This window comes from Taudactylus pleione, unplaced genomic scaffold, assembly GCF_031769625.1.
Source record: "Taudactylus pleione unplaced genomic scaffold, aTauple2 ptg000431l, whole genome shotgun sequence".
Taxonomy (NCBI): domain Eukaryota; kingdom Metazoa; phylum Chordata; class Amphibia; order Anura; family Myobatrachidae; genus Taudactylus; species Taudactylus pleione.
In genome coordinates, this window is record NW_028284833.1 from 2,092,656 (window position 1) to 2,119,196 (window position 26,541).

The 26,541-nt window shown below is 43.7% G+C and overlaps 1 protein-coding gene across 2 annotated transcripts in view; it reads right to left on the reverse strand.

The window, feature by feature from the left end:
* Positions 1-26,541, reverse strand: part of DIAPH1 (diaphanous related formin 1) — a 253,834-nt gene that overhangs the window by 99,091 nt on the left and 128,202 nt on the right. For both annotated transcript variants that reach the window (XM_088447392.1, XM_088447393.1), the window contains exons 15-17: positions 18,761-18,940; positions 15,805-16,377; positions 14,862-14,976 (exon numbers count right to left, since the gene is read on the reverse strand). In XM_088447392.1, the coding sequence (XP_088303518.1) occupies positions 14,862-14,976; positions 15,805-16,377; positions 18,761-18,940 (868 nt within the window). The remainder of the gene's footprint in view (positions 1-14,861; positions 14,977-15,804; positions 16,378-18,760; positions 18,941-26,541) is intronic.

A 26,541-nucleotide genomic window follows, 5' to 3' on the forward strand; every position in this document is an offset into this window, starting at 1 on the left:
CATACAAACGAAAGCACGATTGCAATGTCGTAATTGTGCTCTCGTTTGTATGTCTATAAGTGGATACGCACCTTAAAGCTGCATACAATCACAACGATTTAGTAAATGAACAATTTTAGTAAACGATTTTCGTTAATTTTTCAAGGGGAAAATGAACGAAAATCGTTTACTAAAATCGTTAATTTACTAAATGTAATTAACGATTTTTTTGAACTACAAACTATTTTTGCATATTCCCTTACTGAAAATCGTTGAGTTGGTCAGTCTGAATGAACTACAAACGTGAACGCGCATGAACGATAATCGTTCATCGTTTTAACTCAGAAAGTGAACGATTTTCTCAACGATTGAACGATATCGTTATTGATAATCGCTCAAAAAATCGTTGTGTGTGTATGCACCTTAAGAGTTGATAAAACACCATGAACATTCCAAAGTAACATATTACACAAAATACGAGGAAAGCAGGGAAGGGAAAGGAAGTTCACGTGCAAACATCTGAGGTTTTAATGTAAATTTAACGACATCTTTCTGCTCATCCAGAGACACATTTATGACAGCTTCCATCCAGTTTTGCAAAAAGCCAATAAGTGCTAGATAGGGTAGATTTAAAACACGAGAATGGTTTGCATTAAAAAAAAAAAAAAAATGATTTAGCCTCTATCCTGGGCAGAGCATCAGGTAATGTGGCTTTTCAGGGTTCACGAGGTAGGAAAAAAAAAAAAATGTTGAGTGTGTGATAAATTTGTCATTATTTTCGACTGCCTGACAATTCTGCGCTTTCCAATTTTAATCTCTCGTAGACTGGAAGCGACCAAAATAACACACCTGAGCAAAAATCCATTTTTTGCTCCAGCTCTTCCAGGATGGTTATACCCCTTCACGGCAGAAATAGACAGAAATTAGAACCTTCTCAAGCTGTTCAATATTCCCCGTAAGCATGACAACTGCAGACGCCTGCCTTTCACTCCTGCATGTAAACAGCGTGCCTGAGCTAGGCGGGTTGGAAATGTGCAGTAACACGGTCTAGATAGGGCAGAACATTAATCCAGTCAACCACAGATACACTGAAAATATCCCATTACTCCCTAGGCCATGATGAAGCGAGGGATTTTTTATTTTTATGTTTTGCAAACCATGATAAATTGACTGTCTTATGAGAGTTGGAAATTAGGAGAGTAATATACGTTTCATGATAATTATCTGTATCTAAATTTTCTTCATTGCTTTGCAAATGCATTTTATATTAAAATTCTCTGGAGGTTGAGTCTTTAATTGTAATATTAAAACAAGTGGAGTTAGTCTGTTAAGCTCTGCGTAAAAACCACGTAAATGTTGAAGAAATATTGCGACTAAACATTTTTGGGTGGCGTTTAATGGGTTATTGAGGTAATAATAAAATCACCACCAATATAAAGTATGTTAAAAAAAAAAAAAAAAATTCCAGCCTCACTGCACTATAAAACTAAATAAATAAATAAAAAATTAGAAAGATACACATTTAAAGAAAATGTCATGCGAGGATTTAATCGCCTTCATTCTTAAAACATCGCACAACTTTCCACCTTAAGTGCGCTGCCATCCGTAACCAAGGACGGTTTGGGCTTGACAATCAATCCACCTGCAATTTAACAACTGCTTTGTCAAAATCAATGCCTTGAGCGAAGGGGGAATGCAATTTATACGAAAAGCTCATTGAGCTTGTTCTCTTGTCCTAGGAAAATTAGATTCACAAGGTTAAACACTCACGGGGCCTAAAAGCATTTGGTTTATAATATTATACAATGCAAACAATCAGTATTCCTCCAATGACAAAATGCGCCAACCAGTCACCGCAGTAACAGGATGTTTCATTTTCCAGGAAATCCTGTGATCGGTAATACTATTAAATATGTACAAGACTATAGCTCCTCTTATTAATCTAGAATGCAAATAACCGAACAGACATTTCCTGAAATAGACAGCCCTACCGTGTCTGGGCCCGCTCCCGGCACGTGCTGCAGGAAGTGTTTTTGCTGCATGAGCCATTATTTAGGAATTTGCGCACAGATACAGGTGTGTCCACATACGTCTATCCTCTGTGCGCTACACTTAACGCCTGACAGTCGTGTGACTTGGTAGTGCCGAGCGTCTTTTCGTGTGACTTTTTACCTTCAAATGCGTCTAATTCGCACAGCGATGCGAACAGGACACAAGCGGCTTCTGCTGATTTAAATGATATGCGGCATGCCTACATTCTGTGTGCGACTGCATCTGCGCTACTGTGTCACAGCCGCTAACACAGAAACGTAGCGTTTTGCACCTGCCGTCGCACACAGAATATAGGCATGCAGCATATCATTTAATCAGTGAAAGCTGCCTGTGCGTCCTATGAGCATCGCTGTGTGAATAAGACACATTGGAAGGTAAAAAGATACCCCAACAGTGTAGGTTTTAGAGATATCCATGGATGGCCACAGGTGGTTAAATCAAAGTGACTTAGATCCTAATTAAGTCACTTGTGGTTAAGCATGGATAGCCTTAAAACCTGGACTGTTAGGGTGACTTGAGGACAGAGTTTGGGTAGTCTACAGAATGTAAGCTTGCATGCAAGACCCTCTTATCTCTCTAGGCCCGATTCTGCCGCGCTTTACAGAAAATAATTCAGTCGTTCACATCAGTCCCTGAACCCCGCTGCATGCAATCTATATCCCCTACCAAGTGGACACACGTACACACTAGGGTTAATTAAATCAGAAGCCACTTAACTAAAGCATATGTTTTTTTTTGGATAGCGTAAGGCATGGGGCAGCACAGACGGTGTAATGGTTAGCGTTACTGCCTCACAGCACTGAGGTCATGGGTTCGATTCCCACCATGGCCCTACCTGTGTGGAGTTTGTATATTCTCCCTGTGTTTGCGTGGGTTTCCTCCGGGTGCTCCGATTTCCTCCCACTCTCCAAAAATATACTGGTAGGTTAATTGGCTCCCTACACAAATTAACCCTAGTGTGTATGTGTGCGTGCATGTGGTAGGGAATATAGATTGTAAGCTCCATTGGGGCAGGGACAGATGTGAATGGTAAGATATTCTCTGTAAAGCGCTGCAGAATATGTGTGCGCTATATAAATAACTGGTAATAAATAAATACCTGCCAACTCTCTGCCTGCCCCCTCCGGGAGGCAGCCGCAGTGGGTGTTGCGGCAGCAATGGTGGGCCGAGCAGCAGCAAGGCGGCACGGTCACGTCATCATGGCCCCGCCCCAGCTATACAATGCCAAGGTAACTGGCATTGAAAAGCTGGGGGCAAGCTATGGTGATACAAATCATGTCATCGCCCCCCTCCACAACCGGAAAACCCACTTTAACTCAATAAGTGGGCAGTTGCAGGGGGTATGGTTTTGGAAGTACGGTGCGCAGGTATCGGCCGGTACGGGAGACTTGCCCTCTTTTGCAGGTGACCAGGAGTGCCACTCGAATTTCTGTGAGCCTCCCGGCAGTTCCGGTAGAGTAGGCGAGTTGGCCGTAAAAAAACCAGGGCAACCATAAAGAACCCACAAAAAAAAACTCTGAGAGAACATACAAACTTCACATGAATCAGTGCTAAAGCAGCCGCGACTGTCTCTTTCTATGCAGCGCAACTAAATCCGCAGCTGATCTGCCGCTGTGCGCATTAAAACGCACCATCCAGCACTGCAGCATCCCTATGGAGGCGCAGATAACCCATCTAAACATGGCTGCCTAAATCAGTGAAAGAGAAGCAGTCGCTGACTGCGACATATCCATTTCTGACTAACCACGCCCGTTACCGCCCAGGAAAGCAATCCAAAATTGCCTCTCTCTGCATCCAAATTCGTTCTGCGTCCCCCGGCTGTAACCATAAGGGCGCAAACGCAGAATGAAAGCTTCGGCCACTGGCGCCCGACATCGCCGCTGCTTCCATCTCTGAATCAGGCCTGGTCTGTCTATTATTACTCAGTCTCGTTTTATTACTGTTATTTTCTCAATTGTAAAGCGCAACGGAAAATGCTGGCACTAGATAAATAAATGTCAATAAGAAAATGTCATCTCTGTAGAAATTGTCCGGCGCTACAGTATTTCTGGCGCCCTATAAATAAACTCTGCCGACGATGACTATACCATATTATTATTAACAAAATCTCTCTCACACATCCTTGCTAAACTCCGTAAATACAGATAAACTCCCCAACCCTGGCTTATTACCAGCATGCATATTCATGAAGAGACATGCCACAAGGATTGGCAATGTATTTATAGCCTGTTATTTACCACACAGAGCAAGCTGCAGCCCCCGCTCCTGTATAATACATGTGTATCTCTGTAGCTTAATCAGTCACCTTTACAACTGACTAATGACAGGCACGCAAATTATGAGGCAAATTGGACAGAACAACGGTAATCACGTCTGCATCCCTTATTGTTGGCCCTCCGCAGGTTAATTCAGCATTCACAGGCGAGGATCTCATTTTTATACTTTGACGGGAATTGAGGGGAGCCGGTTCCAGCTGGCGTTCCGGCTCAACATCATCAAGAGATAATTACTAAAAGGAGGACGGCGCACACCTTTCACTGCAAGACAGGTCTGAATAAAGCACTAATGAAAAGGAGGCAGGGGAAGAAAAAAAAGACACAGAAAAAGAGAAATAATTCCTACAATGCAAAACCATTAACAGCGCATTCATGTTATGCAAATGTGTGAATCACCGCCGTCAAACTGCCTGAAACTGCGCTGAGCCTGTCAGGCTTTTTATTGAAACAAATTAAAGTGCAGCCCCATTGCTATCAGATCAGCTAAAGAGGGAAAATTATAATGTCCATAAATATGCTAATTCCGCAAAGGAGGGGGGGGGGGGAGGGGAGGGGGGAAAGGATTGGAGTGTTTTGAAGCTACCCTTATTAGTTTCACTCATCAGGGGGTTAGATGAACGTCTACATAAAACAGAAAGGAGCAGAAAGCAGATAAAATGTTCATTTGTTAGGAAGGCGGCAATTGCTTTCCAGTTTCCCCGGCTCAGGATATCAAGGAGAGGGAGTGGTAGTTACATGATTCTCTCGCTAATGGATCAATCCTACTGGTCAGACTGGTGGATGCCGGAAGGGGCTGCACAATCCCCTCATTTAGATTCAGCTCAATAAATGTGAGGGGGAGGAGGGAGGGAGGTAGGGGGACATATTCCCAAGACCTTTTTCAAAGGTCACGAGGTGTTTAGCACAATGTAAAGTCAGTTCTCATTGGGGGCGATTAAATTCAACACGAATTGAATATCGCCAGGAGCGAGCTCCCGGAGCTATTCAATTCAGTGCGCTGTGTGGTCGGAGAATGCCGGTTATCGCGCCTTAACAAGGGTGTTAAGGCGCGTTAACCGGTGTTCTCTGACCAAAGTGCCTAGCGTGCGGCTGTTAGCGCCGCGCTAAGCAGAAAAACAGCTGCGCGCCCGCCACTTTGGTCGGATTTCTCCTACCATCCCCAGGGGGTGCGAGAAGAAATCTTTAGCGCGCCCAAACAGCGCGGTGTATTGAATAGCTGTGGGTGCTCCCTCCCGCGGCTATTCAACATCGCATAGAATTGAATTCGGCCCATTGTTTGTTATAGTAATTAGACAGTGTTATCAGCTGTAGCGGCCCCGCAGTGGCAGGTTAAATGATATGAGACCTTTTCACGGACCATCCCTGACACTTTCTTTAAAGGGATTCTCCTCCTTCCTGGCGTAATGTGAGGTTGCCATGTTCTGACAGCAATTGGTCAACAGGAAAATTAAGGAGGGGACCAAAGTCATTGGTTATCCAATCAGACGGTGCCTTTCCATTAGCCAAGCCACACCTACCACACCCACATTTCCTGCAGCCTGACTGCTGCTAAATAAAGCAATTGAGCATATTACCGGAGCTCTCAGAGAGACCCTATAACTTATACAAAACACAAAAAGTTGAACCGAACTTTAAAATCAGACAGACAGCATATTTTGGATCGCATAAGGCATACCTGCCTACCTTCTGGCTGCCCCCTCTGGGGGTGTTGCGGCAGCAATGGTGGACGGTGCAGGGGCAAGGCGGCACGGACATGTAATCATGGCCCCGCCCCAGCTATACAATGCTGAGATTCTTGGCAATGTAAAGCTGGGGGCAAGCTATGGTGACGCAAATTCGGCGCAAATCACGTCGTTGTGGTCTTCGTACCACCCACTTTAACTCGATAAGCGTGCGGTTGCAGGGGGTATGGTATTGGAAGGTGGGTGTGCAGGTGTCGGACGGGACGGGAGACTTGCCCTCTCTTGCGGGTGGCCGGGAGCGCCACCCAAATTTCTGGGAGCTTCCCGGCAGTTCCGGTAGAGTAGGCAAGTATGCCGAAAGGAAACCGGAGCAACCAGAAGAAACCCACAAAAAGAAAACGGAGAGAACATACAAACTTCACATGAATCAGTGCTGACGCTGGGTAATTATATTATTTTTATTTTAATGACCAATTTCCAAAATATAAATTAGCTATATACTTTAATCCAATGAATTGACACCTAGAGCTGTCCAGAGAGCGATACCATAACCAAGCAGAGCCAGATAGGTCAGCACAGGTCACATAGTTGCATACAGGCCCCATACTCTCTGTAACCTCCAATAATCTATCTGCATAAAGGTCCCATACTCTGTAACCTCCAATAATCTATCTGCATACAGGCCCCATACTCTCTGTACCCTCCAATAATCTATCTGCATAAAGGTCCCATACTCTGTAACCTCCAATAATCTATCTGCATAAAGGTCCCATACTCTGTAACCTCCAATAATCTATCCGCATAAAGGTCCCATACTCTGTAACCTCCAATAATCTATCTGCATACAGGCCCCATACTCTCTGTAACCTCCAATAATCTATCTGCATAAAGGCCCCATACTCTGTAACCTCCAATAATCTATCTGCATACAGGCCCCATACTCTCTGTAACCTCCAATAATCTCAGGTCAATATTACACCAACCACCACAGCCCAATTCGTTTTCTGGTTACATAGAATTTCTTAACGCAAGGAAAAAACCTGCAATGGTTAAACTGAAATCAACCTGTAAAGTCTAAGCACAAGGTCATGGTTTTCTCTCTTTTCAAATTGAAATGCATTAAGTTAATCCGCCAGCAAGGCCAGGTTCATAATTGCCGACATTTAAATAAAACGTTCAGGGACCGCATTCTTGCCTGGACACATCCATCAATGTGAGATATATGCAGCGTAGTGTGGCTGGTCACACACTCGCCATCATTACAGAGGTGGAATCTATGGCCATGTTCTTTGTACTGCACATGCATCGCGAAGGCTTGCCGACAGCGGCTGTAGTGAGAGTTTGGAAGCAGAGTGACTGTTAGTGTGCGTTTATGGGAGGTAACGAGTTGGGTAGCTAGTCAAATGTGGGAGTGTCGTGGCCAGCGACTGTCTTGGTACGCAGCTTCACTGGCCCAGACGGACATTCTAAACAGCCATAGATACGATCGATCGTGTGCCTCACCAAAAACATGCGATCGTAATAGATTTAAATGGCGCCGCTCGGACAGAGTGACGCACGATGCATCGCATACGCAAATATCCGTCATAATCGTATGCAGATTGTGCCGTGTAATATGGGCTGCACGTCTGATCATAAAATACGATAGAAGAGCGGCAGGAGTGCGCATCGGTACGTATTCCTACCTAAATACGGAATCGGTATGAATTACCGCCAGACGCGGTTCAAATCCCGACAGCGGCTGGCCGACATGGCTGAAAATTCTGTTCGTCCACAGGTAAGCATCAACTAATCTAACCCCCCTAACCGTAACCCTCCTTAGGGTTAGGCACTGGGGGGAAAGTTAGGGATAGACACCCCTAAGTCTCCCCCGGGGGTGCCTAACCCTATCCCTCTCCCCCGGGGGTGCCTAACCCTATCCCTCCCTTCCCCTAGCCTAACCCTAAGTCCCCCCCAGGAACCCTAAGCTTAACCCTCCCCCCCCCCCCTCCCCCGCGGCTGTCAACTACGGCGCCCGGCATCACTTCGATCGTGATACCGGGCACCGGTCTCCTGGCGTCGGTAAAATGACGGGCGTCTAGATTTAGACACCTGTTATTTAAGCCTTGCCGGGATAAAGCAGTCGGGAAGCCGGCTGTTGGGCTTATGTCCGCCGGCTTCCCGACTGCATACCCTAAATACTACACAATTTCCACACCATGAGTCATACAAGGCGTCTAAAATTGTGCAATCGGCCCAAAATAGTGCTAGTGCATGGCCAGCATAGGTCAGGCCCAGTGTCACCCAATATAATCACAGCAACAGTCCCATCCCCCCACCCAGTCTGAAAAATTCCATCCCTGACCTAATTTCTGTGGAAAATGAGTTTGAGCACATCCCATTTGTGGTCAGAATAATATTCAGATAAGCATGGAAGTACCGCGAATAAAAACCACCACATAGGCCAGTATTCAATTAGATTCACACGCGCGATACTTTTTCGCCTACCAGACTTTTCGCCTATATCGCCTGTTTTGGGTGCGGAAACTTTTTGCGCGCGTCCACACGATTCCCCGTATTCAATTTGAAAGTATGCGAAAACGGCACCCAGTGAAACATGAACAGGTGGAAAGTCCTTTCCAAAATGGGGTAATTAGCCTGACACCCCCAAAAGATGCGCTGACAAGGGGGATCACTATGGATACTCATGAATTGGCCTGCTGAAGGTATTTGGGGTTTTAAAATGGTCTCGATAGGTGCCGTTTTGCGTATTTGCATAAGGGGTGAAGAATAGCATTTAGAAGGTTTTTTTGGTGAAAATAAGTAGTCCCAGCAAATTTTGGGTACCTGAAAATGGGGGGTAGCATATTTTAAAGTAGCTTAAGTGAAGATTTGAAAATCGTTAAAAAAACACCTTCCGCAAACACCTGCAAACTTAAAAACACCTGCCTCCTACTTGGGGACCCCTCTGGAGTCTATTTCGCTAGTTTTTAAGTGTGTCACCCAACTTTGGTCTTTTTCGCCCCCCCAAAATGAAAGTACTTTTTTCGGGTGTTCTGAAGTATTTTTTTAACTTTTTTTTTTTTTTTACACAGTTTATTTTTGGGGGACTGTCCCAAGAGTGCTGGGTGGTTTTCCGACGTTTTCAACCCAAAACCCCAATTCTGCACTTTTTCCGCCTGCAATTCATAGGCGAAACTTTTTCGCCGGGTGCATTGCATTGACTTTCCGCATTGGCGAAAAGTATTTGGAATTGAATACGGGGATAAGTTTCCGCCTGGCAAAATGACGTCATTGGCGATACTTTTTCGCGGATACGGACTTTTCGCCTCAAATGGAATACGGGCCTTAACAGGAACCCATTTTAGGGAGAAGGGTAGCACACACTTATAAAATGGAGAGCATATGAGATGGCAAAGGATAGTGGGAAATCACTCAGCACTACAATAGAGAGAGAGGAACGAATAGGTAACTGGCCAGTATTTATCAACTTGACTAAACTGTTTTCCACCGCAAGTTTTTTTTTGTTACTTACTTCAATTGTACCCTGTGTTTGTGTGACAGAGGCGGGTTATGTTAGTAGCATACTGGCATAGATGTCTTCATTTCACGGCTTTAGAAAGGAAAAACCTGCAAAGTTAGTATGATAAAAAAGTAGCATTTTTATTTAAATGTATAAACCAAAACCCTAAAAAGAGAGACACTGCTGCGGTCACCAGAGAAAATGCTGAGGGTGCGCTCTTAATAGATAGGGTTACCAAAAAGCGATCGCATTCCTTACATGGAGCCCTGACCATTACATAAACTGCTGCAAATTGCCGCTTGTTATATTGAATAGGACGGCAATAGCGCAGCTTAAACGCACCGAGAAAAAGAAGCTGACCAGCCCCCTGGGTATGTAAGAACGCAGCAGACCAGCACATGGAATACAGGATAACAGTTGTAGACAGTACTGTGGCCACAATGGTGTGCTGGGCAAAATAATAAGCTCATAACTATATGAACGAGGATATGCTTGCACTACAAAACCACCCCCCTCCCTCCCATCGCCTTCCAGAATGAGCAGCTAGGTGTTGATGGATTACCAAAGTTTGGTCAATTTCAAGTATTAATTACATGTCATAACCAAGTGTCTGGTTGACGTTCATTTTGAGCAAGAGGTGGACTGATCAGTAATCATCATGAGAACACTGAGAAAGGGAGATTTACTGTATCAAACCTTCTAAGGAGGACAAGTGTAGGCATTGCCCATAGCAATTGTAGTTTTGTAGTTATCCTTTCCTAAATGTACTAGATAAATGATCGCTAGTAGCGGATTGGTTGCTATGGGAACACTTTCACCCCTCCTCTTTGCAGGCTTGATAACTCTCCCCCTAAAACTCTTTATTTCTGCTGACGCAAAGCTGAAAGTGCCAGTTTCAACATGCACCGGACTGGCACTCGGGTGGCCCATTTCCGGTAGGCTCAGCTGTGCCATCTCAGCATCAGAGTTTGGACGTAGAGCTAGGATAGGAAGTGTCTGGTGAATATATAAAGGACTAAGATGAACGGTTAGCAGCAATCTGAATAAACTAATGGTCTACACTTGGCAAAGTGCTTGCTTGGCATTCACACGTCTGTAATGTAACACAATGTAGCAATTTATAGGAAGACACCAATTACACGGCTCCTACCATACATATATTTCTACGTATCTGTGAAAATAAAGCACAAAATAAAAAAAAAAAAACCACGACGGCTGGAGACAGAATAAGTCAGCCCATGAGTGTATTTCACAGAAGACCGACAGAATTACCAAACAGTCTCCTGATTAGACGTGAGTAGTGGGGATATAACAATATGTGGCACTTCCAGTTAAATGATACTAATTGTATCATTAAACTGACATGATGCCAGAAGAGAGAGGAACAGGCTCCTGGCTGTGCAAATTAAAGCGTATTGATGGCGAGAATAATTTCATTTGTGCCCACTGTCCCATTAATTAGCTAATGCAACTTCATCCATCCAGGCAGGTCAGCGGGGAAGTCGGAGACTTGCATAGACATAAACACACCTAAGTAGATCACACGTGTTCTATTACCCTTTGGTTCAGCCATGCATGAGAATAAGCTGCTCTTCTGGCGCAGGTAAGTGGGCCTTTAGTGTGAACAGTATCCCCCTTTTAACCAAGAACACCTTGATAATGCTGACCCCCCCCCTAATGCAGCGTGGGACGCCGGGAACTGAGATGCACTTACCCTTGGAAGCTGCGATCGCCGCAGGAATTATTCATACAAACGACCCGAAGATAGAAAGGGAGGGAGGAATAAAAAAAAAAAAGAGAAATGTTAAAATTCATGAACGGTCTGTACATTCAATAGTTGTAATGACACTGACACAATATTGTAATGCAACAACACAGAGAGCCTTAACCGCTCACACTACCACCTGGAGATCCAATGCATTGTTAAAGAAGGAGCTCTCTCCATGGGGGAACATTCCTGAAATCTATATATTCTATGTAGCGAGTGATCGTTTTACATAAGAGCCTCGAATTCATCCAGCTGCATCCTTCCGAGGCCATATGTCCTTGATATGTAATGCTGGGCCACAACCAATAACCATCAATCACAGGCTGGTGGATGGGATTTTGGTATGCAGACGACATAGGAGGTATTTGGAGGGCACTGGCTGGTGCTTGCTGTAATTACAGAAAAGCTTTTCCCTTTTATTTGCCTTGAAAATGCTTCCAACAATGCAGAGGGCAAAAGAAAGAAAAGAAAAAAAAAAAAAACATTAAATTAATAAAAACATGAAGCGCAGTGAAATTAAAGATGAGAGAGTCCATTAATCAGTGGCTTCGGGCAAGCGAAAGAGATCTGTAATGTTTAAAACGGAAGAAAGTATAAAAATATCATTATATACTAGAATAGATGGACACGTAACCTACCCCTGTCCTTCACTGCTTCTACCTCTGAAATAAAATATATACAGTATATTAAAGGGCCAGTAACGCAAAAAATGAGAGAGAAATCTTTGTCTGAACCTGAACAAATTGCAACCAGTGTTCATTCTAGCACCCTGCACCTGTCACACCCCGTGCAGTTCCGCTTTCCTGCCTAGGGTGTCGCTCTCTGCTCTGCTGCTTCTAGCACACTCTGATCTGTATCTGTGCAGTTTGTTGCAACAGATGAGTGAGCTAGTAGCACCAGAGCAGAGAGCGACACCCCCAGGCAGGAAAGAGGAACTGCACGGGGTGTGACAGGAACAAACACTATGCAACTGATGGAAAGAAAAAACAAAAACACTAGCAAATGGTGAACGATCGAAACAGGTGGTTGGGTCTCAAATTTACTAATAGGAGTCTCTTAATTAGAGAACAAGTAAAATTAACAAGTTTTTCAAACCCGTGACTAATCTACTGGCGCTTCTGCAAAGGAGGTCCACACAGCGTTTATTATTGCCGAAAACTAGGATCGCTTGGGGACCAATAATCTAAATGCTGGCAGACTTAGCCTTGTAGAGTTCTGTTCAAAACCTAAGAAAACATTTTCAGACTGCAACGCTAAACTGAGACCAAGAGAGAAAACGTGGAATAATTAGGTTTACAACACCCCTCCTGACTATTGTCAGTGGGAGCACATTTAGCAGACAGAAAAGCACCCTCTTGTTGTGTGCCTATAATTCCTCCAGCCCCAGGCAGAAGTTGTGGCACAGGAGTTCAGTAACATGGAATCAGACATGGGAAGTTGCTATATGCACACAAGGACACGACAACCCAACTGCAGAGTGCTAGAAGTGTGGAAGGGCCGAACGTACAGCTCAGAACAGCAGAAGTGTTATTACTGCACAAACAAGCCACTTAATGAAACTTTGAGAGGTAGCCTACTATAGAATGAGGCAGGGCAAGCCAAACACAGGCCAAACACAGACCAAAACTGGTGTGTATAAAAACGGGAGTACAATGGAATTAATAATGCAGGGGATATATCTGGTAGTATGCATGTGGGTGTTATAATGAACGAGCCTGATCATATAATTAGAGATCACCTTGGAATTAGTTCTATTTTAAGAATTAATGTGATGGTCTACTTTCATGGTCTTAAACAAAAATAGCACTTTATCTGGATAGATATATATAAATCATCTACACCTGACCTGGTCTGTCAAACATAATGAGAGGTTGCTGCTGAAAATTCAGTGTTTCAATTCAACAGATGCTTTGCACCCTCTAGTGGTCAGTAATGTGCTCCAACTGAAATGCTGAGGAGGTAGATTTTATAATATAGGTTGAGTCTCCCATATCCAAAATGCCTGGGACCAGGGGTATTTTGGATAACGGAATATTCCGTGTTTAGGAATAATTGCATATCATAACGAAATATCTTGGGAATAGGACCCCAATATACACACAGAATGCATTTAAGTGTTATATACACCTTCTACACACAGCCTGTAGGTAATTTTACACAATATTTGTAATCATTTGTGCCTTTAGACAAAGTTTGTGTACATTGAACCATCAAAAATCAAAGGTTTCATTATCTCAGTCATGCCCAAAAAAATTCCGTATTTTGGAATATATGGATACAGGAGACTCAACATGTATGTAAGTATGTATGTATGTATGTATGTATGTATGTATGTATATATTAGGGATGTGCAGGCTCGGATAGGTTCGAGTTTGCACGTGGAGTTCGGATTTTTCCCTCCAAAAAAACGGACCTCAGAACGAGGCAAAACGTCATCTTACATGGACGAACATCATCATTCCTGGACAAAAGACCAGGAATGATGATGTTCGTCCATGTAAGATGACGTTTTGCCTCGTTCTGAGTTCCGTTTTTTTGGAGGGAAAAATCCGAACTCAACGTGCAAACTCGAACCTATCCGAGCCTGCACATCCCTAGTATATATATATATATATATATATATATATATATATATATACACACATACACACACACACACACACACTGTGGCATTTCCGTGATTGTCAGATATTTTCATTTTTTTTATGTACAAGTATTTATTATTTTATGTTGTGTGCAATTATAATTTGAAAATACTACACCGTGGAAGTCACCATTTCTTGTTTCTACATGTGAATGGTGCATTGGGCAGCTGACATATAGAGAAGCAATTGCACGCTTCAGTTTGGTCCATACCCGGTTCTGCAGAAAGGCCAAGACCCTGGTTGGCGATTTCGGTCTCTCCTAAAAGGCTCTATTTTGATGTGCTGATCTCTACGCTAAGTAAGCATATTAACCAATGTATACTGTTGTTTACTAAATTACTACACTAGGGGGCGCTTGTTTCTTTTTCTCTTTTTAGTATCAAATTCCTCAGGGACATTAGGACGACCGTCTCCAAGGAGAAACATACAGCAGTCACCTGAAATACGGGGAGTGTATTTAAAGAACTTTGCTGCAAAAGGACGTGTACAAATACAGAATCTTTTGGGTGCAGCGCTATTCAATACCCTTAGAATCTAGATAGATAGTCACCTTTTATAGTGAAAAAGTGTTTGTATATTTGCTAAATGAATGTTTAGCAGATCTTTGAACCAGAAATGTATAACATAGACATCTCCGGATGATTAACTCCAAGCCAGTTCATAGGGGTCAACGGATTAGACGAGAGACCCCTGAGAGTAAGTGTGACTTTATGCCGTACTTCTGGAACCTCCAGACTGGCAGATTTTTGCTTGCATCCCCATAAGACTGCATACAAAAAATCCATGAGTCCAGGATGAGATCGGGCCATAAGACTGGGGAAGGGCGGACCGATGTCAGGCGCCGTTTGGCAGCGTTTCCACACCATTACAATGGAGTATTGAATAGTGACTTGCCAACCGAATGCCAACATCAAAAGAATAAATAATTTTTTTTTCAAAAACCCGTCTGTCACTCACGCTTGGTCTGTGCAGAAAACGTGAGGGTGATCTTTGCAAACAACTCTTCTTTTTCATATTGGTCTTCTTTTGCCTGGGTCCAGAAACATTTCTCTGAGAGCTCTTTGGGAGTAATCTAAAGAAAAGAAAGAACAAAAAAAAAAGCAATTATGTGTTACCTTGATGGAACCAGTGCAGACTACAAAATAGGTTTTTCTTTTAGAACCTTGCCCTGTGACTGACTGGTGAGGAACAACTTCATGGATAAAAGAACAAGGATTCAGGGTGCGGGAACTTGCCTGCTTGTTAGACCTAGAGAAACTGTAAGGAGCAAGATACCAATGTACTGAAAATACAAGCTGTGTTTTATTCCTTGCATCCCAACACACAGATATTCCTGGAGGCTGACATCAGGATAACAATGCCTTAGATATGAACATTACTTATCTGTGCCCCAAAAAATATCACAATTTATATATATAAAAATAATAGAGGGAATGCAATTAAAATGACAAAAGAAACCAGTCCATTTTTACAGCGTGGTAATTATCTACCGCTTGCATATTTTAAATGAAATGTGATTATTAAATGGTGCGTTACCATGGTACTAGTTACAGAATGATTCCTCTATATGGCAAAGGGCGCAAAGCATGAAATAAATAATAAAATTAGGTGAAATTAAATGCGAGAAAGCCCATTAATCAGAGACTTCAGGCAGGGGGAATAAATAGCAATCGCTGATCTTAAGAACTAGACTACAAAGTAAAAAAAAAAAAAATGTTCTAGAGCACCTCTGAAAACACTGCTCTTCCTGCCCAGTAACAATTATCAGCTCTTCGACTATTCCTATTCTCTATCTATATCTTGAGCAAATAATAGTTATTTTTCAGCTGGAAGCATTGCCCTCTGTTGAGGAAAACCTACTTGAAGCCGTATACACTGAGCGGGCATATAGCGGACATACCTTTGTCCAATTAGGTCGTTTCAGTTGCACTTCTGGTTTGTATTCTTTTTTCGGTGCTAGTCCAAATGGCAGGGCAGGGGCAGCACGTGCACCCCAGCCTCCAAGTCCGGGTGGAGGAGGAGGCCCTCCTCTCAAGCCTGGGGGAGGTGGTGGTGGAATTCCAGGACCCCCGGGGAAAGGAGGTGGTGGGGGTGGCATTCCGGGGCCTCCAGGCAGAGGTGGTGGAGGAGGAACACCAGGGGCGCCAGGGAGTGGTGGAGGTGGAGGAACACCGCCTGGCAAAGGTGGGGGTGGTGGAGGACCCCCACCAAAAGCACCTGGGAGTGGAGGAGGCGGAGGTGGTCCACCTTGACCAGGAAGAGGTGGTGGAGGTGGAGGAGCAAATCCACCGATTGAAGGAGGGAGAGGGGGTGGTGGTGGTGGCCCACCTCCTCCAAAACCACCTGGAAGAGGAGGAGCAGGAGGCGGTGGTGGCCCTGACCCGGATTGAGGAACCGGTATTAAAACAGATGAGCTAGACATATTGGCCATTTCTTTCTTTGTATTTTCAAGCTCCTTTGACAGTTTATCAATCTGAAAAGACATCGAATCAATTTAATAAGTAAATCTAAAAAAATATGGTCACAGACAGGTACAGGTTGAATCCCCCATATCCAAAATGCTTAGGACCAAGGGTATTTTGGATATCGGAATATTCCGTATTTTGGAATATTTAAATAACATATTGAAATGTTTTAGGAATAGGGCCCAAATCTAAACACAAAATGCATTTATGTATTATATACACCTTATACGCACAGCCTGAAGGTAATTTTATACAATATTTCCAATAATTTTGTGGCTCAAGCAAATTTGTGTACATACATGAAATTCATTTATGTTTCATATACACCTTATACACACATCCTATAGGTAATTTTATACTTTATTTTTAATAATTTGTGCCTTAAACAAAGTTTGCGTACATTGAACCATCAAAAATCAAAGGTTTCACTATCTTAGTCATGCCAAAATGATTCCGTATTTCAGAATATTCCGTATTTCGGAATATTTGGATATGGGAGACTCAACCTGTATACTGTAATTACTATAAACAAGCAATACTGAAAAGTAGAAAAAGATCCAGCGTTGTGTGTAAAAAGGCAACGAGAAGTGACCTCGGTTCAAACTTCATATGCGGTAAATGTATGTTCCAATATCTTGCTATAATAAAGCCACCATCTGCCTAGATCAGTGTTCCCAAACTCATTCTTCAGGAAGCACTAACAGTGCATGTTTTCCATGTTTCCTAGTTGGTGCACAGGTGTATTCATTACTGGCCGACATTTTAAAAGATCCACAGGTGGAGCTAAATATTGAACTTGTGATTCTGTGAGGAGACCTAGAAAACATGCCCTGTTAGAGGTCCCTGAGGAATGAGTTTGGGAAACACTGGCCTAGATAACCAGCCATTGGTCACTTGGGTCATGTAGAATCCTGGTGTGTAGTCAGAAAGAGCTCCCATACATGGGTTACTGTTGCTCTGGGCTTCAAGGATAATTCCACTTTCAAAACAAGTAGCTTCCATTTAGAAAAACATTAGGCCCAACTTTCAAATTTGCCATTACAATATTGTGTATGTGAGTGTTCGTACAGAAAATCGAGCAGTAATATTGTTTAGTTTGGTTGCTGCAGATAGCAGACAATGCTACATTGTGTTACCCTCTCTACAGGTGTTCGCTCAGGATACAAAGACCACCATGCTCCCAGATAGCTTGGTAATTATCACAGGGGGAGAGACAGAATGCTCAGTGCTATTATAGGAATGTATGTTTGCATTCATTACATTGCTTACTTCAAAATGATTGCCCCTCTAAAGACTCTGAAAAGATGGCTACTGGGCATTCACATAAACTCACACAAAAGGTATTTCTGTGGTCACAATAGTAAAACGAAAACAGGCACATTTCTTATATTAGCTTCAGCACAGATATTATTTAAAGACGGCATTGTCCTTAAAAAAAACAAAGCATATCAGTCACCGTGAAATTTTTACATGAATGCACAATTTCTCAGTCACTGCTGTTTTTTGCTGTACAGACACATAACATGTATTTTTACTTCATAGACGTCTGAGTCCATTCAGGGTTTATTCTCTATGGTCAAATAATTAGAATTACTGCCTATCAATGCACGGAGCACAGCAGTGGATATGGAGTGCTCCTTACAGTGTTTCCTTACATATGTAGAAATGTTTTGGAGCACTCAAAGTCCTAAGGCTGAAATCAAGGTCTTACTTTTTCAAAGTAATGCCAGCCCTCCTGTATTACTGTATTATTCATTTCATGGTTTAAATGGCACCGTTTTGCAGTCAAGATTTCTTAGTCAGTAACAGAAAAAAATATATAGTGACTCAATATCCACGGAAGGAAACAAAATCCATGATACTTGACTATATACTCGGTAACTGTAAGCCCTTATGTTAATCTTCATACCTACAGGCATTTCTAGAGCTAGAACAAACACAGATTTAGTGCAAGTGGTAAAAGCAGAACTTGTGGCCAAAAAAATAACACCACAATGTAAGAAGACAGCTGGACGGTATGTCAATAGGAGCAATGGCTTCTTGTGTCAGACCTATTAATATGCATAAAAAATGCATATGTTTATAGAAACTCCAATAAATGCTTTATTCCAATGCTATCATATGTACTAATTCAATCTTAGGGAGGTACCATTTCAAGCTGGTAGCCATTTTGTGGACTGATCCAATGTTCAACACAATACAGCCAATGAACTCACTAGGAACTAGTGACATCACAATAGGTAAAAAAAAATGATGCGAATGGTCTTTAGTAAATTAATAAGCTGGATTTAGCATACAAAACAGAATCACTAATTCAGCCCACAAAATGGCTGACTTTACAGTGCTGACCATTTTGAGGGGTCACATTACTGTAAAATGTCCTGGACGTACCTTTTCTGAAAGCTGTGAGAGGTCATCTTCAAGTTTTTGCTTCTCGGCGGCAATTTGCTGCTTGTCTGAATCTAGCACTTGTTTCTCTCCTTGGAGCTCGGCCATTTTATGCTCAAATTCGCTCTCTTTGGCTTTCATTTCTACCTGCAGCTCATGCCTGGCGGTGAGCTCCGTGTCCAGCTGTACACGCAAGTTATTAAAGAAAGAAAATGATTGGCACAATTGAGTCACAGATACAAAACATTATAGGTATGAGTGTGTGTATGCAAATTTAATTTTTTTTAAAAAAAATAACAAAAACAAAATATAAAAGCAATGGAGTAATACATGGAGATGGGCCCATTTTCCATACAAATTTTTTTTATAGGACACCCCACAGCATAAACTAATTACCTGTCTGTATTGCAGCCATTTACAGTGTAGACTCAACAATATCACGATTTACTAAAACGAATTTGCACAACTGGCCATACTGATCAGATTGAGAAGTAACTTTTAAGCTGCATACACACACACAACGATTTTGTTACCAACGACTTTCTGAACGATTTTCTGTCATATTATCTGTCAGATTTTTTTAAAGTGTAATGAACGATTTTTTGAACTACTAACGATTTTTGCATATTCCCTTAATGAAAATCGTTGAGTTGACAAGTCTGACTGAACTACAAACTACAAACGTGAACGTGCATGAACGATTATCGTTCGTCGTTTGACTCAGAAAGTGAACAATTTTTTTAAACGATATCGTTTAACGATAATCGTTCAAAAAATCATTGTGTGTGTATGCACCTTAAAGGACTATTATACATAAAATACAAGTTACCTTTTATAAAAGAGTTACCAATAGTATTCAGAAATGAAAATAAAGTCACCATAGGGGCAGATTGGCCATAGACCTAACCGGGAACTTTCCCATTTGACCCCCATGAGGTCCGATACATTTTTATCAATTCTTTAATTTAAATTTTTTTTATTATGATTGTTTTATTTTTCTTTACTCCCAGGACTAAGCTCAGCTGACCGATCACAGCCATCCACGGTCTAAATGGGGTGGGTTTGGCAGTAAATAGGTAATGGCAAGCAGCGAATCAGAATTAGGAACAGAAAAAAAAAAAAAGCCACTCCTGCTCCATGGTAGCATTTTGTATACAGACTCAGACTCAGTAACTTACAGATATAAAAGTGTTGCAAACCAATTTAATCAGTGCAGACACGAGAAGCGGTTTTGTCGCATCGCGTTGCGATTTAGGCGCTCATTTGAGCAAAAAAATGACGTGAAAAAGATGCTTGGCACAAGCCAAGTTGCCCGGGACCCAGACGTGGCAGGAAGGGCTGTTTGACACGACTGTGGCAAGAGTATACGAGGATACATCCGTACTGTGGCTTTAAGAGGTACATTTTATAGACGTCACTTTTCAATCTCATGAATGATACAAGTTAATTCTCATCTGGTGAAACTACAAGTCAGCTTTCTGCTGCACTGCGGTCACTAACACGCAAGGCACTGCACAGGTACAAGGGAGAATTCATTGTGATGGGAGTGTAGGAAGGGGTGACCATAATAGGGCGGCATCATATCAGGTGGGGGCAGAAATGGCGGATAATTTTTTCAGTGGGGGTTATGTAAGATAATTAATATAAGGGGGCAAATACAAGAGAATATTAATATAGGTTGTGTTCATGATATAGGGGGAAAGTCAATACAGAGGTGATGACATGATTTGGGGAGACACTTTTTTTTTATATACTGTTTGGGAAAATGAATGGGAGATTGACCATAGATGAGACCCAAGAAAGAATGATAAAGGTTCCCGTGGCCCGGCTTCATACAACAGCATTTTCCAGACTCAGATACTGTCCACTTCTTCTACAGTGATAGATTTCGCATGGTGTTGCCGTGACTCCGCCCACCACTGCATGTTCCATTGGCCTCGTTAGTCCAGTGCTAACTCTGCCAACGCTTCTGTAGGACTCTCGAGATCCGGTAGGCCCCAATACTAGTGGGCATGGCTATAGCTTGCCAGGGGTCCCATGTAGAAGCCGCAGTCCAAGGGGAGTTTGTCCGCACAATCTTAGTGGCATAATTATATCTCCCCCACACTCCCAGGCCTTACAGAGAGGCCCAGGTGCTTTGTAATTGCCCCATTCGGCCCTAAGTGTTGACCCCCACCTACCATGGGGCCACTTTCAGAATTTTTACTGCGTTGGAACAAAGTCTATAATATAATGCTCTGACAAATTATTTGTTACTAATTACAATTTAAAATTAAAACTATTTGATACGTCATTGCAGATTACTTCTGCTTACTTTATAAGGAAAAGTTACAAAGAAAAATAAATGAAGAATTAATGAATGATTCATTAAAATCTACTAATACAGTGTTTTAAATTCCAATTCATTTAAAATAGTCATTGTTGTAACATGTGGTTCCGAATCTGTTTTGTGCAGTGATCCACATTCGGAAGAAAACCAATTTACAGTATGCACTAAGCTGCTGCAAAACGGAAAGAAATAATTTGTCCGCTAGTCTGAGAGCAGGAGAAACACCAGAGAGGTTTTCCTGACATACAGCTAGCCCCTCTAATTACATCCCAGTCACAACTTCAATTATCCCCTATCAGCCTGGGGCCTGGAGGTCACCCTATCAGCCCCATCGTGCTTGGGAATGAAATTTCCAGGGTGAGGCCACCCGACAGCTCGGCCATAACACTATCTCTTTTCACGCTGACAGCTAAATTATTTTTTTAAATTGAAAAAGTAAACATGTGGGCTTCGCTCTGCTGATAAGGGTCAAAATCGCTGAGCTGCCAGACTAATAAACACCGGGCGCTGGCCACCATTGCAGAGTGCAGGGAACTAAATAAATAAAAAGTATTCCTTAAAAATAAATTTAATAAATAAAAAAAAGTTAGAGGGGAAAAAGCATCCTAGGCAGGATAAGGCCCTGTCCAAAATCTTGTGCTACCCCGACATGGGGTGTTTTTATCTCTCACTGAATGTAAAGGTATAGATTAATTGGATTTTTGTATAATTAACCTGAACACTCAATTATTTATTTTTTCTATCATGCATAATGGACACTAGAGACTGTGGGTTATAGTGGAGCGCTGAGGCTGCAGCACAGGCTCCGCCTCCTCTATAGCCCGCCCTGGAGCACAGTTTTTCCTCGGTGCCACTTCTATGGTCAGCAGCGCTCCAGCAGGGGGCTGGCAGCTGGTGCGCTGACCTCACGGCCAGGGACACCAGCCACCTCCTCTGAACACTGGAGAGCTGCAGCCGCGGGGAGGTACAGGCAAGCGGCTCCTGGTAATCGGGAGCCGGCGCTATAGCAGCAATAGCGCTGGCGGATGGAGGCAGTCGCCGGCGGTCCTGGATAGAGGTGCACAGTCTTCTCTATGCCACCACTAGACCACCAGAGGGACACAGTGCTTACAGGGTGGCCATTTTGGGTAGCAAGGTCCCCGAGATGTTTCCAGGAGGGGGTGGAGCGGTCCCTGCCTCTCCGCCCCCACTCCTCTTGGCTGGCCCTGTTCTGGGATCCCCGCCACGAGGCTCCTCTCCCCTCCCACTAGTTGGAGTCTGGCGGCCATTTTATTCATATTGATCTTGCCTGCTCGGAGAGTGGCCTGCTGCCTCTTCTATACCTCACTGCCCTGGTGTCAGGTTACACATGTTCCCTTCTCCACCTCTTGGTTGATTGATGGGACCTGTGTGCATTTTTTCTTACGGTCTCTTACTTTCCTGAAGGAAGTAATCTGCCTACTTAGAGTTTATACTGTAGTTTCAGCAGTTTAACATTCTGCTGCCTTTTATTATTTTTCTGTAACGTCCCAGAAGGGATTATTCAGTGTTTTCCTGCTTAATCTGCAGAAAATCACCTACACTATTTAAAGCATAGTGTACAGACAACAGTGCTTAGCCCACATACTTATTTATCTGTGTTCAGTGCTCTTGCCTTTACTCTCAACCTAGTTTGTTTACTCAGCTGCACTTAGAAGGGAAAAACGTCAACACTATGTCTGCTAAGGGATCCTCGGCCAAATCCTCCCAAAGGGAGAGGGGGGCTCCTGTGCTGCATGCCTATATATGCACCTCTTGTAAGGAAAATTATTTCTCTGCAGTGCAAAACCATGCTGGCCTGTGTGACCGCTGCTCTGCACCACCAGGGGGGTCTGTCCCTGAGATGGCAACCCAAAAGGAGCCCGAATGGGCTTCTTTCCTATCCCTGGCCATTAAAGACAGCGTCACAGCTGGCGGTTTCTCGGCTTTCACAGCCCTCAGTAACCACACCTGACCAATTAGCGGTCACACCACAATTGGACTCCATACCACTGCATCCCTCCGAACCGGCTTGGGTCCAGGGCCTGGTGTAGGTATCTAGTAACCTACATCAGTTTTTAGGCCCTTCAGCCTCATGCACATCCCATAGACAGGGCAGGTCTGCACGCTCACTTACAGGGGACTCAATCTGAGATGAATCTTCTGAGAGTGAGGTTTTAAGCCAGACGTCTGTTGTTGATTCTTCCTCTATACAGGAAGAACACATGATTTAGAGCAGGATTGATGCTCTAGTTCGGGTAGTCAGATCTGTGCTGCAGATCAAGGATTCAGACCCTCTCTCTACTTTGGAGGCTCCTCTCTTTAAACAAAAGAAGGATCCATTGGTTTTCCCGCCTTCTACGCAAGTGGAGGACCTACTAACAAAGCGACTCCAAACAAAAAGTTCTTTGTTTCCAAGCTCATCTCTTTTTATCCGCTCCTGGAGGAAGACCGCAAGAAATGAGAGGCCTTGTCTCCTGTGGACGCTCATATTGCAAGGTTGGTGAAGTCCACTACTCTTCCTATTCCGGATGCAGTGTCCCTTAAGGACCCGACGGATAGAAAATTGGAATAGTCTTTGAAGTCTATTTTTGCTAATGGAGGGGCAGCCATTCGCTCAGCTTTAGCTTGGGTTGCCAAGGTCATTGGTAGCTGGGCAGATTCTTTGGACGAGGGCCTCCATTCTCGTCAAACTAATCACCTCACTATTGTCAACAATATCAGAGAGGCTAGTACATACTTAGGTGAGGCTGCCCTTGATTCTGGCACTATAGCTTCAAAGATTTTGGCTGTTTCTGTATCTGCTAGGCGATTATTATGGCTCAGCTCTTGGTGTGCCGGTAATGATTCCAAAAAAGCCCTAGAAGCTCTTCCGTTTTCAGGGGGATGTTCACTTTGGGCCAGAACTTGATAGAATTATCGCAACAGTAGCAGCCTCTAAGACAGCATTCCTGCCCTCCGCAGCTCCCAGGGGCAAACAGTCTTAATTTTGCTCCTTTTGTCCGCAGGGAAAACCCAGAGGTCAATCCTCTTCCAGAGAGCAGTCTTCTGGCTCCAAACCCCCTAGGTCCAAAGGCCACCAGTACTGATCTGGTCGTTGCCAAGCTCCCAAGGCAACAGACAAAACCTGCGGCCTGATGGGACGGGCCCCCATCTGAAACCTCTCAGGGTGGGCAGCCGTCTCCTATTCTTCGCCGACGCATGGATGAGTACGACATCAGAGATTCCTGGGTTAAGGCTGTTGTGTCCCAAGGCTACTCTCACACCTTCACAGGGCGCCCACCGATGCAATTTTTTTCAACCAGCCTTTCACTAGACGTCGACAGAGTGGCCGCTCTGACAGCCTCCATCAACTCTCTTTTGGCAGCTGGAGTAGTAGTCCCAGTCCCGACCCCCAAGGGGGAAAGGGTTTTTACTCAAATCCATTTCTCATACAGAAACCAGATGGGTCATTCCACCCGATTCTCAGCCTGAAGAAGTTCAACTTGTTTGTCAGGGTGGAGTCTCTCTGGTCAATCATGCAAACAATGCAACTGGGAGATTTCATGTAGGACACCTACTTTCATATCCCCATAAGGGGGATCATCAGCGATTCCTCCGCTTCGCTGTTCAGTCCAACCATTTCCAGTTTCAGGCATTATCTTTCGGCCTATCGACCGCACCATGTGTTTTCACAAAGGTGATGGAGGTCATGGCGGCTCACCTTCGCCTATCGGGAGTCCGAATTCTTACGTATCTGGATGACTTCTCCTGCTAGCTTAATTTTAAGAAACTCTAATGGAGCACATCCATCTTACCCTGGACCTACTACAGTCTTGTGGATGCATAATCAATTGGCGCAAGTCCCCCTTCGCAGAACATGTTACATTTAGGGGCCCTGTTAGAATCTGAAGCCCAAAGGGTTTTTATTTCCATGAGCAAGTTAATCTCCCTTCAGACCCTCATAAGGCAGTTTCTCAATCGGCGCAGGGTTCTCGGCAAGATGGTCTCTTGTTTCGACATGGTGGAATATGTGCAATTCCACTCCAGGCCACAAAAGTTGGAGCTCCTACGCAGATGGAATCGTTCTCACCTACACCTCAGTCACACGATGGTACTGCCCAGGGATGTACGCCTCTCCCTCTTGCGGTGGCTCTAAACTGCTCACCTCGACAAGGGTCGCCCGTTTCTAATCCAGGACTGGGTTCTTCTGACAACAGTGGCCAGCCGGTACAGCTGGGGTGCTGTCACGGGGAACATACCTTTCAGGGATGGTGGTCCCTTCAGGAAGCCAAGCTACCCATCAATGTTTTGGACCTGCGTGCAGTTTTCCGGGCCCTCTGCCAGGCAAAGCCTCTGCTGCAGCACAAGCCTGTGAAGGTCCAGTTAGACAAAACGGCCCCGGTTAAGTATATAAACCATCAGGGCGGTACCAGAGGCGCAGCGCCATAAGGGAAGTCATGCCCATTATCCAGTGAGCGGAGCGGTTCGTTCCAGCGCTCTTCGCGTTATACATTCTGGGAGTTCTGAACTGAGAGGCAGAGAACGGATAAGAGAATATTGAGAAGCCACAAATGTGCCCAATGATATACACAATTTATTACATATACACAATAAAAAGCAAACAGATGCATCTGTAACACAATAGTATAAGTTTGTTTCAAATATAACATATAAAAAATAACCACACTTGTATTTGTTATGGTGATACATTCACTATAAGTTAAACTGGATTAAATTTGTATAAAAACTTGTATATCCCGAGCACACATCAAAAATATATAAAAACGACTGAATAAGTAAATGAATAAACGTTCACATGTCTAGCTCAGTAAAGAATTTAGCAGCTGCGTCCAGCTGTAAGGTTCAATGACTTAATTGCAATCCAGTCGTGAGCTAGATTGCTCACTCAATAAAATCACTTATGGAAAAGCGTATCCTATAGTGAAATTTCCATGCACTGAATTGGATTAGATTCAAACTGAGGACCTCATTCAGAGTCGGTCGAAGCGGCCGCACGGTCGTACGGGAAAGGGGGCCGGATATGTAAATGTTTCCCTCGCAAGTTGCGTCCCTAAGTTCGGATCGGCTGCTGGCCGACCAAGGGGAGGAAGCGGCCGGAATACAAAAAAATACGCCCCCTACTCGTACGCATTACACGACATCTCCGGCCATATAAGGATTAATCGAGACCATCGAGATCCATCGGAACTGGTCGTAGAGCTTAAGGTTGACTATACCCTCTCTTAAGCTCTACGATCATGTCAGTGTAAAAACCGCCCATGTCACGTGCCATGACGCTACTTTGCTAATTATACACTCCCATAAACCGTTTGCACTCCCTTAAAACGCCGTTCGCATAATTAGGCACGCCTGCGTCCGGATCTCCACTCCCCCGTTTTCAAGCACCTTCCTCTGTTACCACCCACAAAAGCCTCAATCTGTCACTCAAACTACCGACCTGGCTGTGTTCAAGGAG